At 35.3% G+C, this 12,855-nt stretch overlaps 1 protein-coding gene across 1 annotated transcript in view; it reads right to left on the bottom strand.

Moving 5' to 3' along the window:
* LOC113660865 (activin receptor type-1) overlaps window positions 1–3,884 on the bottom strand; it is a 54,561-nt gene extending 50,677 nt beyond the window's left edge. Inside the window, exon 1 of the mRNA XM_047814625.1 lies at window positions 3,650–3,884. Coding sequence (XP_047670581.1) covers window positions 3,650–3,666 — 17 coding nt within the window. The 5' untranslated portion in view covers window positions 3,667–3,884. The remainder of the gene's footprint in view (window positions 1–3,649) is intronic.
* Between the last annotated feature and the right edge of the window lie 8,971 nt (window positions 3,885–12,855).

Below are 12,855 nucleotides of genomic sequence, written 5' to 3'. Positions count from 1 at the left end.
TCTGTTCTTTGGGAAAGCTAAAGTTTTTCCGATCGCTTGTGATTCTAGATTCGGTTCTTGTCGTTTCTCAGACCACCTTTGTTTTATTGTGAACATTCCAGACATCACACTATAACAAATCTCATCACACACATCTGTGCTTCATTCAACACAGGCAAACCTGCCTGAACACATCCGTGTTATCACACACACACACACACACACACGGCATGTGATCACAAAGCCAGACAATACAACAGTTTATGGAAGAGCTGCTCTATGCAGGCCCTTGTGATGACCCAGCCCTCTACAGCAACTCGCTGAAGCTTGACTGAAGACAATCGGCTGTCTGGCCCAAGATGAGAGAAGTCTTAGTGGTAAAAAAAACTTTTCGTGCATGCGGTATGACTCAATACATCCAGCTCAAACAACCTGCTTGGACAAGACAAATTTTACTAATCCCTTTTTTTTTTTGAGACGCTCAAATATGTTTAAGCTTCAGCCAGAGTGTCTGGGTAAACACAGGTCCTGAGAACGACTGTTCATCGGCTGCATGTTGATTTTCCCCCCGTCTAATTAAAGCCATCAGTGAATCCACACACACACAGACACACAATCACACACCCACATACACACACACACACAACGTGACCTAAATGGGCCAAAAAAATCAGCTTTCGCTATCAGAAGGTAACTTTGACGTACACTTGACTAAATTTGCATATTAAATGTGACAACGTTCAACTTTCACGTCGTTCAGTTTGATGGGACACTTTGATCAGTGCACTTATGCGCTTAGGTAATCAGATCGTGCACAAACAAGAGTCTACAAGAGTCAATAACAGCATGACTTCCAGTAGCAATTGGTTTAATGACATTTACTGTAACAAGGTGGGAGCACGGCTAACTCCAAATAACTGCATTTTCATAATCTTTTGTTGTGTCTGTCTTCTATTTACTTACCGAGCTGAGAGTTACAGCTGAGCCGACGGTTTAAAACAGAGCTAAGCTCCTTCCTTCTGTGGCAGCTTGACAGTGTCAGGACTTGAACTCATGACCTCATGATTACATTTGGCTGACGTTGTTATCCACAGCGGTGAAGCCTTAAACCTAGAACGGGTTTCACTGCAGACTGAACACAAGGCTGAACTTCACTTCCATGAGCTTTATTAACATGACTGTGGTGTTTACGGTGTTGATAAAGCAACTAAACTAAAGTAGTTTTATACGGATGATTAAAAAAAGCATTAAATAGATATAAGTTTATAGTAATTAGAATAAAGTTATTTATCTCTCTGTCTGTTTGTACATGTACACACATCTCTGATTATCGTGCTCAAGTGCAACACCGTGTTTAACCAAGATTCATTTGTACAACTATTCGATTAACATGATAAATGACCAGATCTCAAAATTCTGACATTTACTCACTCACACTCTCTTACTCTATCTCTCTAACACACACTCTAACTCTCTCTTACTCGCTCTCACACACAAACTCACACACACACACTCTCATTTACTATCTCTCTCTCCCTCTCTCTTACTCACACACACAAACACTCACTCTCTCACACACACTCATTTACTATCACCTCTCTCTCACACTCTTACTCTGTCTCTCTCACACACACTCATTTACTATCACTCTCTCTCACACTCTTACTCTGTCTCTCTCACACACACTCATTTACTATCACTCTCTCTCACACTCTTACTCTGTCTCTCTCACACACACTCATTTACTATCACTCTCTCCCTCTCTCTTACTCACACACACAAACACTCACTCTCTCACACACACTCATTTACTATCACTCTCTCTCACACTCTTACTCTGTCTCTCTCACACACACTCATTTACTATCACTCTCTCTCACACTCTTACTCTGTCTCTCTCACACACACTCATTTACTATCACTCTCTCTCACACTCTTACTCTGTCTCTCTCACACACATTCTCTCTTACTCTCTTACTCTCACACACAAACACTATCTCTCTCTTTCTCACATTCTACTCTGTCTCTCTCCCTCTCTCTCACACACATTCTCACTCTCTCTCACACACTCTCCCTTTCTCTCTCTCACACACACACACACTCACTCTCTCTCTCACACACCTCAATACTTTGTGTTATGTTCACTATTTAGCAAATTATTTAGGTACCTGTTCATACCTGGAAATATTGACTTTGGGCAACTGGGATTATTATTCTGGGGAAGAGTAAAGACACACAAAGCCCACTCATGGAGACAACGAGATAATGTAATAAAGTGAAGTCACTTTCTGTAACAAAAAAAAGTTTCTACTGATGCATCAACTATAGTATATCGACTATACATCAATTATTCTTGATCCATAATGATGTAGCACTACGTGCCAAAGGAAGTATTGTCATTTTTCATGTTCAGTCCAGAACTTTGGGTGAGATTAAGTATGTTTCTGTACAAAAGTGGATTTAAGGAATTCAATAATCTCTGATTAACTTCACATCTCCTTGTCTCTCACCCTGCTGTTAAAAATAGGGTGATTAAGAGGTGTATATCACCCTCTTCCCCTCCTCCGCCCTGTCTATTGTAATGTTCAGAGCTCAGTGGGAAGCTGATGGACGCAGGGTGAAGACTGAAATCCGAACCTACACACCTGGTTACATGACAAAAGAGCAGCTAAGCAAGTGCCAACAGTCTGCAAACATCAAAACCACACCGCAGACACATCATCATACATAAACAGCATTAATAACTACATGGATAATTAGAATACTCTTCTCAGTCAATGGTATGACGTGTGTATGTTTTTCCTTTTACCTAGAAAAGTGTGTGCATGTGTGTGTGTGTGTGATGAGAAAACATCTGTCTTTTACTTATTGGTTCTACATGTGTTTCTACAACGATGCTTTGTCAATGCTGCATGTAAACAATCAAGCGCTTAATGAAATAAAAAAAAGGATATAAGGATATCACACTATTGTACACAAAGGTACAGTGTAACAACAACAACAAACATTATGATTAAATATAAACATCACCCTGTCTGTTTGTGTCGGTTTAATAAAGAAAAAAAATGAGTTAATTATTTATTAATCATGCATGGTCAAAGGAAAATGACGATATATGGATTTTTTTTTTTAATGAATGCAGATAAACAAACAAAAGTAACCACTCAGACACACTGTCGCCAAAGCGCGCGCGCACACAGGGAGGGGGGGGAGAGACAGACAGAGAGAAAAAAAGACAGACAGAGAGAGAGAGAAAAAGACATAGACAGAGAGAGAGAGATTGAGAGAGAGAGAGACAGACGGAAAGAGAGAGAGATAGACAGAGACACAGAGTGAGAGAGAGAGAGAGAGAGAGAGAGAGAGAGAGAGAGAGAGAGAGAGAGAGAGAGAGAGAATTAGACAGAGAGACACAGCGGGAGAGAGAAAGAGAGACAGACGGACAGAGAGAGACAGACAGAGACACAAACAGTGAGAGACAGAATGAGAGAGAGAGAGAATTAGACAGACAGACAGAGAGAAAGAATTAGACAGACAGAGAGAGAGAGACAGAGAGAGCGAGAGAGAAAGACGGACAGAGAGAGACACACACACACACACACACACACACACACACACACACACACAGAGTTTTTTCCCAGACAAACACATATAAACAGATAAAAGCTCTCACCTTACAATAACACACATGTATGTAATCCAGCGCTCCTGGTTTATTAGTTTTGTCTGTTCCAGATAACTACAGTGTTTCCATCACATCAGACTTCAGGCTCAGAAACACAGGAGATAAACGTGTAGATCCGGTTACACTGTCCTACAGTGTGAGTGTGTGTGTGTGTGTGTGTGTGTAAGGGACAGAGACACACTCCTATATCACACTCCTGAACACAGGAAGTCGTCTGCGTTCATTTCACACGCGGTGGGTTTTGTTTTCCTTTCCCACCCACATACAGGAAACCACGCCCACGTGCGCCAGGATTGGCTACTGCTGCACGCCCTCACGTGCCTCATATCTCAGCTTACATATTAGTTTATTTTTATTTTTTTTACATAATTATACAACTCGAATATTTACTCTAGACGTATATACGTAGACGTACACGGATATTTTATGCTTAGACTGAGATTTAGTAATTGAAACTCAGTTTAAAGCGTTTTGATAAGATTAACTGGCACCGTCGCCGTCCAATCAGAGCACAGGTCGTGTACATACTTATCAGCCAATCAAAAGTCAGGAGGTGGGATCTAAGGGAAAACAACGCTCTTTTAGAGCACCTACTAATTTCACATCTGTAAACCAGATGTCGTGTTAAAATAAAGTTATAAAAGTGCGTGATGGCTTTTTTTCTGCTTTTATTTTAGGGTTGTGTGTGTGGGTGGGAAAGCAATAAAACGATAATAAAACAATAATCATAATGAAATTATTTTAAATTAATTGTAGAAATTAATTAATTGGTTAATTAGTTAATTAATTATTTAATTAATGCACATATTATTGCATAAGGGTAAATAAATCATTCATTACATATCTTTATGTATTTGATAAGATAAGATAAGATAAGATAAGATATACCTTTATTCGTCCCACAAAGTTCAAATTTCACTGTTACAGCAACCAAGAGTAATAAAATGCAAATATATAAAAAAGAATGGAGACATAATATAATATAATATACAGTATGTACTAAACAAAATGTATAAAAAAGATGTATATTGCACATACAGTAGGTAATATTGCACGTTTTTCAAAATTTCTGTTATTGCACGTTTTTCAAAATTTGATACATAGGTTTTAAATGTGATTTTATGTAATAAATTTAATCTATATTTCAGTGATTAGGTAGTAGCAGTGGTTTATATGCTTGGTTTAAAATGTTATAACACTTTCTGGATGGGAGCCAGCAATAAACATGGACATGTTATGTCGCCCTGCATGGTGGGAGTTAACGACGTGTTAATGACGCTGTCTAACTGCATTTGCCCTTGAAAGACAACCTTTACCAACTGTGTGAACCTTGTTGCACTTTAAGATGAAAAAAGTTCCCAGGGCTAAATTTGTCTCACTAGTTATGATTTAGTGAAATAAGGAACATCTTGTTAAATAAAGTATTTAGATTCATTTTGGATTTTGTTTCTAGGTTAATATTTAAGAATATTTTATTATTTAAAATTATTTTGAAATTTGCAGCTAAGATCCGCAGACAGAGATTACCTAACACCAGAAACAAGTTTTTAAATATTTGTTTGTTTGTTTGTTTGTTTGTTTGTTTGTTTAACAAATACTAATTCATAACTCATTTAGCCTTTAGATGATTTTTCAGATTCCTTTAAAATAAGTGTAAAAAAAAACCCTTGTTGCATAATTAGCACATCTTATTTCAGTAGCTCTTTGCCATATCAAATTATATTAAGATTTTAGATGTTAGACTGTTTTAGACATTACATGATTCACCTAAAGGGGATAAATCATTTTAACTACTAGATTTAAATAAAAGAATTCAAATAATTTTGTTGTACAAGTTGTAGATTTTATTCAGAGTGAAAAAAAAAGTAAAAACGTAATAGGGACCAAAAAGGGGCATATTATTATTATTATTATTATTATTATTATTATTATTATTATTATTATTATTATTATTATTATTATTATTATTATTGTATAGATCAAAGTGGGACAAGAAGATGAACCAGTATCTGTCTTAAATGAACCAGTATCATATATTTTCAAAATGAAGCCATTTATTTTCTATTAATGGAGAAAAAACTATTCAGCAAAAAACTGGTGGAAAAACAGATTGTAAATAAAACAAATTTTAAACCTGCGAGTCAGTGGTATGTACAGGTTATACTTCTCAGCAGGTACAGTACAGCCTTGCGTTTTTACACGTCATTATTAATCTGAAAGGTTTTCAGCTTTACTGCTTGTTATCTTTAACTTAATAATCCAATTCTTACTGCCAAACCTCTTTCAGTTCACAAAATAAATACCAGAACAAATTCCCAGACTGAAAAATCTTAAAATGGCAAAGAAATGCAGTGTGGAAACATGTCTTAAAGAACAAAAATAGATCAAGAATAAAATCTAAATGCAAGTCAATACCCTCTGATTTTAAAAGTAGAATTAATAAAGCTGAGTAAGTTCCATATCTTGAAAACTTTTAACACTTCCATCTTAATTTTTTTCACATATTCACTCAGTCTTCATTGTACTTCACCAGGTATCACATGGGTAATGGGATTCCTCATTGAATCCTGATTCTAATTAAACAAGACACAGCTGGAAGAACTGTCACGTGATACTTTTTTATGAAACCACAATGGATCATCGGGTCCACATATTTGATTTGGCACAGGTTTTACACCGACTGCCTTTCCTGACACGTCCCTCCCATTTCATCTTGGATTGGGACTGTAATTTTTAGCGTAATAGAAAAAAGTGAACTCTGACAAAAGAGTGATTTTATACATTATACATAGTGGAGTCTGATTTAGCAGTTAGTCTGATTTTCTGTTCCTGCATTTTTCCTCGAAAAAGAGAATTTTTTCATGCACTGCTCTATTTTGTAAAAGTGTACAGAGCAACACTGTGATCAGGATGAACAAATATGCTTTCAGGTTCACTTTGTAGGAGTCAAGCTCATAATCAGGTATTAGAATGATCTGAACTGATCAGCTTGCCTGAGAATGACATTATTGTATTATATATTCTAATTATTTAATATACGTTATAGATTATTTGTTAATTAGGACATTTTTATTACTATAACTGTGAAACCTTAGCCTGAATGGTGATCTGTATGTTGTATTATTACAGTCTTGCTAAATATGAAGACACAATATTGGTGAAGTGTGAGCGGAATTATAGGTAATATTTATGAATAGTTACACAAATGTTTTAAAATGCAAAGAAGAACAAACCATTTTATCGTTATTGCAATCTGTCTTTAATCTTTTGAATTACAGCTTCTTCTTACATTACAGCTGAACACTTAATGTCTGCATGAAACCTGATGGCCTATTAATCCAATTTATACGACTTTAAATTGCTTTACGATGCTTCCACACTGTTTATTTACATGTCGATCAGTTATAGATGTTACTGAGCATCCAATAGAAAAGTCCATTTTATAAATTCCTCAATAAATACAGTACAGTGAGCCGACTGTCCTTCTCGACTAATACAAAAGAACAGTGAGAGTAAAAACTACAACTTATTAAATATGATTATTTTTCATGTTCAAGCTTGGAATAATTTAATCAGCTATGCTCTTTTTTTTTCAAGTCTAAATCTTATTATCCATTTGAATTATCAGTATAATTTGAAGTAAGTAGCTTTACAAAAAGTCTATAGGTACTAAAGGGTTTTTTTTTTCCCTCAGAAAAGATGACTCTCATATCTCTTTATTTGTACTTTTCTTGTATATAGTTCATACTTCGTTTATTTATTTGTTTGTTTGTTTGTTTGTTTGTTTGTTTGTTTTATTTAAACATTTGCTTACAGAATCCAAAAATGAAACATCTTAAATCATAAGAAAAAGAAAGCCAGGGGTTCAGAAGTAGCCAAACATTACATAACATTTAAGTTCAATACAGGAAAGAGAAAAATAAAGAGATCAAATTTAAAATTCATGCAAAAACACCAAAAAGTGAGCATTCAAAGTCTTAGTAGCCTTTTTGTTACATGAGGTAGATAGGGATTTAACATAAACCTTAACATCATTATGAGGCCAGGAGTGTTTAAATCACTATTTTGGTGCCTTGTCTTAATTAATTGCCATATATACAGTTTTATTTTTAACTTTACTTCTAGAAAATGAAAAACAAAGAATGTGCATCCTGTTTTATATATATATAAAATATAAATATACATATATACTTTAAATATTCTACTGTAAGCTTTAAGGTTGCATACTATATCGTAATTTTTCAGTTCTGTTGTATTTTGTGCAAGCAAATGTAGCTTGTTTTTTTGTAAATAAACAAAAAAACGGGGATGAAAAATAACGTTAGACATGTTACGGCTAAAAACCTATAAGTAGTGTGGTGTGTATTTTACTTTATGATCTCTCTTTCTCTCTCTCCCTCTTCCTCTTCCTCAGACATGCAGTCTGACATGTTTACTTTCTGACCTCTGAGCATGAAGAAAATCCAAATGTTCCCACTCGTAATAACGTCTCTAATGTGTGTCTAATGTGTAAATATGATCTTTGTCAACAAGACTTAAAAGCACCATTATTCTAATTTAACCTCCCAGCCACTTTACCCTGTTAGCAAGAAAATTCATCACCATAATATTCACAACTTACTGAACTGTACATCATAATAAGTCACATCTGGTCCACATACTGTATAACAAGCCTTGCTGGTTTCCTCAAAGCTGGAAACCCTTTTAATTCCATGATAATAAAACTTTAGTCTTAAAACACGATGCCCAAACAACTGCCTTTAGACCTAACTGACCATCAAGTTTGTATGCTATACTGTAGATGACAGATGGTGAGAAGGTTAAAGACAAAGAAAAAATGAAGTATTTTTACATAATAATGAAATGAAAAGCTAAAATATCATGACTTCATCCTACTAACATTGTTGTTCTTCCAGATCTGAGAAGACTGCATAGATATAAGATGAGTATTGATATCATTATTCTGCCTCCTTCTCTGTCTTTTCATATCTGCCTGAAAGGAAATTGAAGCCTCAAGATCAATTTGGAGCCCAGTGTCTGAATGTTATTGGCTTTCTGGCTCCTTTATTATCTGTCCTTATTCAAACGCTGAAGACAGTGACTCAGGTGTGGTGGTCTATGAAGACCTCTAGTCTCTAATGTGATTTTTTTTTTTTTTCTTTCTGTGTGTGAACATGTCACTATAATGGTTTTCTTCTTTCAGCCCAACCAAAAAAGACCTCTCCCAGATTGTATGTGCTATGAATAATTCCAGGAAAGTGAATCGGGGACTTGTGGCTATCCGAGCCTCCCATCGGGAGAAAGAAAGGGAGCGAGAGACAGACAGAAAGACAGAGAAAGAGAGAGAGAGAGAGAGAGAGAGAGAGGGAGAGGGAGAGAGAGAGAGTGAGAGTGAGAGAATGACAGACAAAGAGGGGGTGTGAGAGAGAGAGAGAGAGAGAGAGAGAGAGAGAGAGAGAGAGAGAGAGAGCTCTCTTCTCTTTCTCTTCTATCTCTCTCTCTTCTCTTCTCTTTCTCTCTCTCTCTCCTTCTCGTCTCTCTCTCTCTCTTCTCTCCTCTCCCTCTTTCTCTCTCTCTCTCTCTCTTTCTTTCTCTCTCTCTCCCTCCCTCACTCTCTCTCTCTCTCTCTCTCTCTCTCTCTCTCTCTTCTCTCTTTTTCTCGCTCCTCCCCTCCACAGGGATGAGAAGGTGACTGCAGAGATCATATTGATACCACTCAGATGCTCCTCTCTCACTCAGGCTTTTACACCAATACAATTGTGGCTGGCATGGGATCAGATTTTGTTCCAAGCATTTAGTAGCACAATTGATTAGGTTTATAAAAAGGGTGTGCTAGCAAAGCCCTAGCCGGGAAGTGTTGCACAGTGCAGGTCCATTTTTGGTAGCGCAACGGTGGCGATGGAAAAATCGACTTTGGATAGCAGGAATACCACAAGACCTCATAATAACACTTAACAATCTGAACTCAGAATCAAAGCTTGTCCAACTAGTTTAACTCCCAATGTTTTTTTTTTCTTCAACTAAACTCATATATGACTTTTTTTATTTGGATCTACATGATAACATAGAACTCTTCTTAGAACCTTAACCTTGTAAAGAACCCTGTGTTCATTTTGGCTGGCTAATGTTCTAGCTAGCGTCTTATCTCAGCCATTGTCCATATAATTCTGCAGGGCTTCTTCGATATTAGATAGATATTAGAGTTCTTGGCTTCTTTAAAAGGACTTTTCTTGGAAGACGAAGGTCTTAGTTTCTACACAGCACGCTACACTTCTACACATGAGTGTCAGACTGAATAAAACTCTAATCTCATGCACTAAGAGTTTATTGCCACTAGATGGCGAGCTTTCTATTCTCCCTCTAAGCCTGTCACATATTTGGGGGGGGAAAATGAACCTTTTTTTAGGAATTATACCTTCGACAGGTTTCTATTCAAACCTGTTCACTTCTTACTGTTTTAAATTCTTAGTGGTTTATTTCAGTTTTAAAACATTTTCTAGCATTATAAACATTACATAGCTGGAAATAAACATGTACTAGGGCAGGTATGTAAACCAATGTTTTAAAAAATGTTTTAAAATAATGTTTTATATTTATAAAGACTTAACATTAAAACCTTTATATTCAACTTGTTGCATTATAACTAGGATATAAAAAAAATTTAATCTCTATTTTCCTTCGATTCATTAAGAATTAAAAATTTCCCTTTTCACCCAAACAGAACATTAAGGGTTGAACACACCCAGATGAACCTCACCTTTGGACATGAACAGTTTGTGATTATCTCAAACCGTTATGCAATGGAACGAGAGTGGGGTGAAAAGTTAATCCAGCACTTTTTAGAGTTTTTATGTAATGTACAGGTTATAACACCGGATAAGAGTGACTGATAGATTGACCAACAACACAGACTGGTGATTATTTTTTTACGGGAACAGAAACTAGCTAATATCAGATAATGAAATAAAAATAAACTGAAGAGGATTTTCCACTAACAAAATTATAGAGTTGTTGAATAACACAGAATAATATTAAGATTCAATGTTCAAGATTTGGATTTAAATCTAAAACATAAAAAAGTATGTATTTAAAACCTTTTTTGCTTGAAGTAACATTGATGTCTGTTTTACTTGTTCAATGTTCATTCTACTTAAACAAACAGACCAAACCCTGCTTGGGTTTGACCGGTCGAATTATACGAAACATCATGGCCACAAAATGACCAGTGAAGGGAAAAATGTCAACCGTATCATGGGAAAAATAATGTTGTGAGCACAGAAACATAACGTTTTACATTGTTTATTCATGTCTTTCACTCACAGGTCACTGTATTTAACTTCACTGGTTTAATACAGAGAATATATTTTTATTTACAATCTGTTTTTTCCACCGGTTTTCTGCTGAATAGTTTTTTCTCCATTAATAAAAAGTAAATAGCTTCATTTTGAAAATATCACAGTGAGAAAAGAGAGTAGACGTTGATGCTGGTTCTTTTAAGACATTGATACTGGTTCATATTCTTGCTCCACTTTGATCTATACAATAATAATATGCCCCTTTTTGGTCCCTATTAGGTATTTTCCTTTTTTTTCACTCTGAATAAAATCTACAGCTAGTACAACAAAATTATTTGAATTCTTTTATTTAAATCTAGTAGTTAAAATGATTTATCCCCTTTAGGTGAATCATGTAATGTCTAAAACAGTCTAACATCTAAAATCTTAATATAATTTGATATGGCAAAGAGCTACTGAAATAAGATACTGTGCTAATTATGCATTAAGGGTATAGATAGAGATGTGTGTATCTTTTCGAGGAAAATACTGAGAAACTGAGTATATAAACAATGCAATATGAACAATCATTAAAACCTCAAGAGGTCAAATATTAAAAACTCGTGTTGTATTTGAAGTAAAGCAATGAGGTTCATGAGGTTTAATGATTGTTCATATTGCATTGTTTATACACACACACACACACACACACACACACACACACACACACACACACACACACACACACACATATATATATTTCAAAATTCAAAAAGTAAGCACAACACATCACATACTGGAATATTTTCACACTCAGGTGTGCATAGCTCTAAATGATGTGAAAACACAAGCTTTAAGATTCAAATAACAGTAAACAAGCTTTATTGCTGCCTATAAAACTAAGATTACAGAGAGATCAGCGATTACGGAGAAGATTACAGAGTGTGAATCACTTGCATGTTGCACTAAAAGGCTATGACTATGTTTTTCTTTCTGCTTGTATTTGAAAATCCTGTCTTTAAAGTTCAGACTCAAAGTGAACAGAACAAATCTGCGTCATGGAGCTGAAAGGCTGTTTTCTCTCCTCATACGTAGCTGTGTGTGTGTGTGTGTGTGTGTGTGTGTGTGTGTGTGTGTGTGTGTGTGTGTGTGTGTGTGTGTGTGTGTGTAAGCAAGCACGTGTGAGTGTACAAAAAGGCCTCTATACAGGCTAAACAGACATACTGAGAGAGCAAAGATCAGCACTGTTACACAAACCAAATGTACAAACCATCAACATCAGCTGTTAGAAACTGATCATGGTTTATTTACATGGTTTATTATTGTTTTGATGTAAATTATTATTGAAATGATTAGAAATGCCCAAAAGAACTAATGCCTTTTTTTTTTAGTTCAGATAGTTTTAAATTCGGAAAGATGATGTATTATTATTATTATTATTATTATTATTATTATTATTATTATTATTATTATTATTATTATTATTATTATTATTTTAGTAAGTTAGTTAGTTGAACCCCCCTAATAAATCCACCTCATTAACTTGCTATAGTAATACATTCTACATTGATACACATCAAATGATATTAATGTGAACCTTTACTGACTTGTGAAAAGTTGTGGTATATTTTTGAGTCACCAGTCATCTCTGTTTGCCATAACTACACCATTCAATAACACTTATAACACTGTACTGTAAAGTAAATGGATAAAATTCCTATTATTCATTTGTGTAAAGACTATTTGAGATAAGATACCATTTAGTGTGCAGTTACCAGTGTGTACCGTTAACAACATTATAGCAAAGAATTAAAGCAGGTAATAAACATTCATCCAACCACCAGCCTCTCTTTATTCCTGTCTATTGAAGTGAGTAAAACATCACCTGAGCCTTTGTAGCCTGAAGCCTTAAGACTGAAC

This window comes from Tachysurus fulvidraco, chromosome 6 (genome assembly GCF_022655615.1).
Source record: "Tachysurus fulvidraco isolate hzauxx_2018 chromosome 6, HZAU_PFXX_2.0, whole genome shotgun sequence".
In the NCBI taxonomy this organism is placed as follows: Eukaryota; Metazoa; Chordata; class Actinopteri; order Siluriformes; family Bagridae; genus Tachysurus; species Tachysurus fulvidraco.
This window is presented reverse-complemented; position numbering and strand designations above follow the sequence as displayed.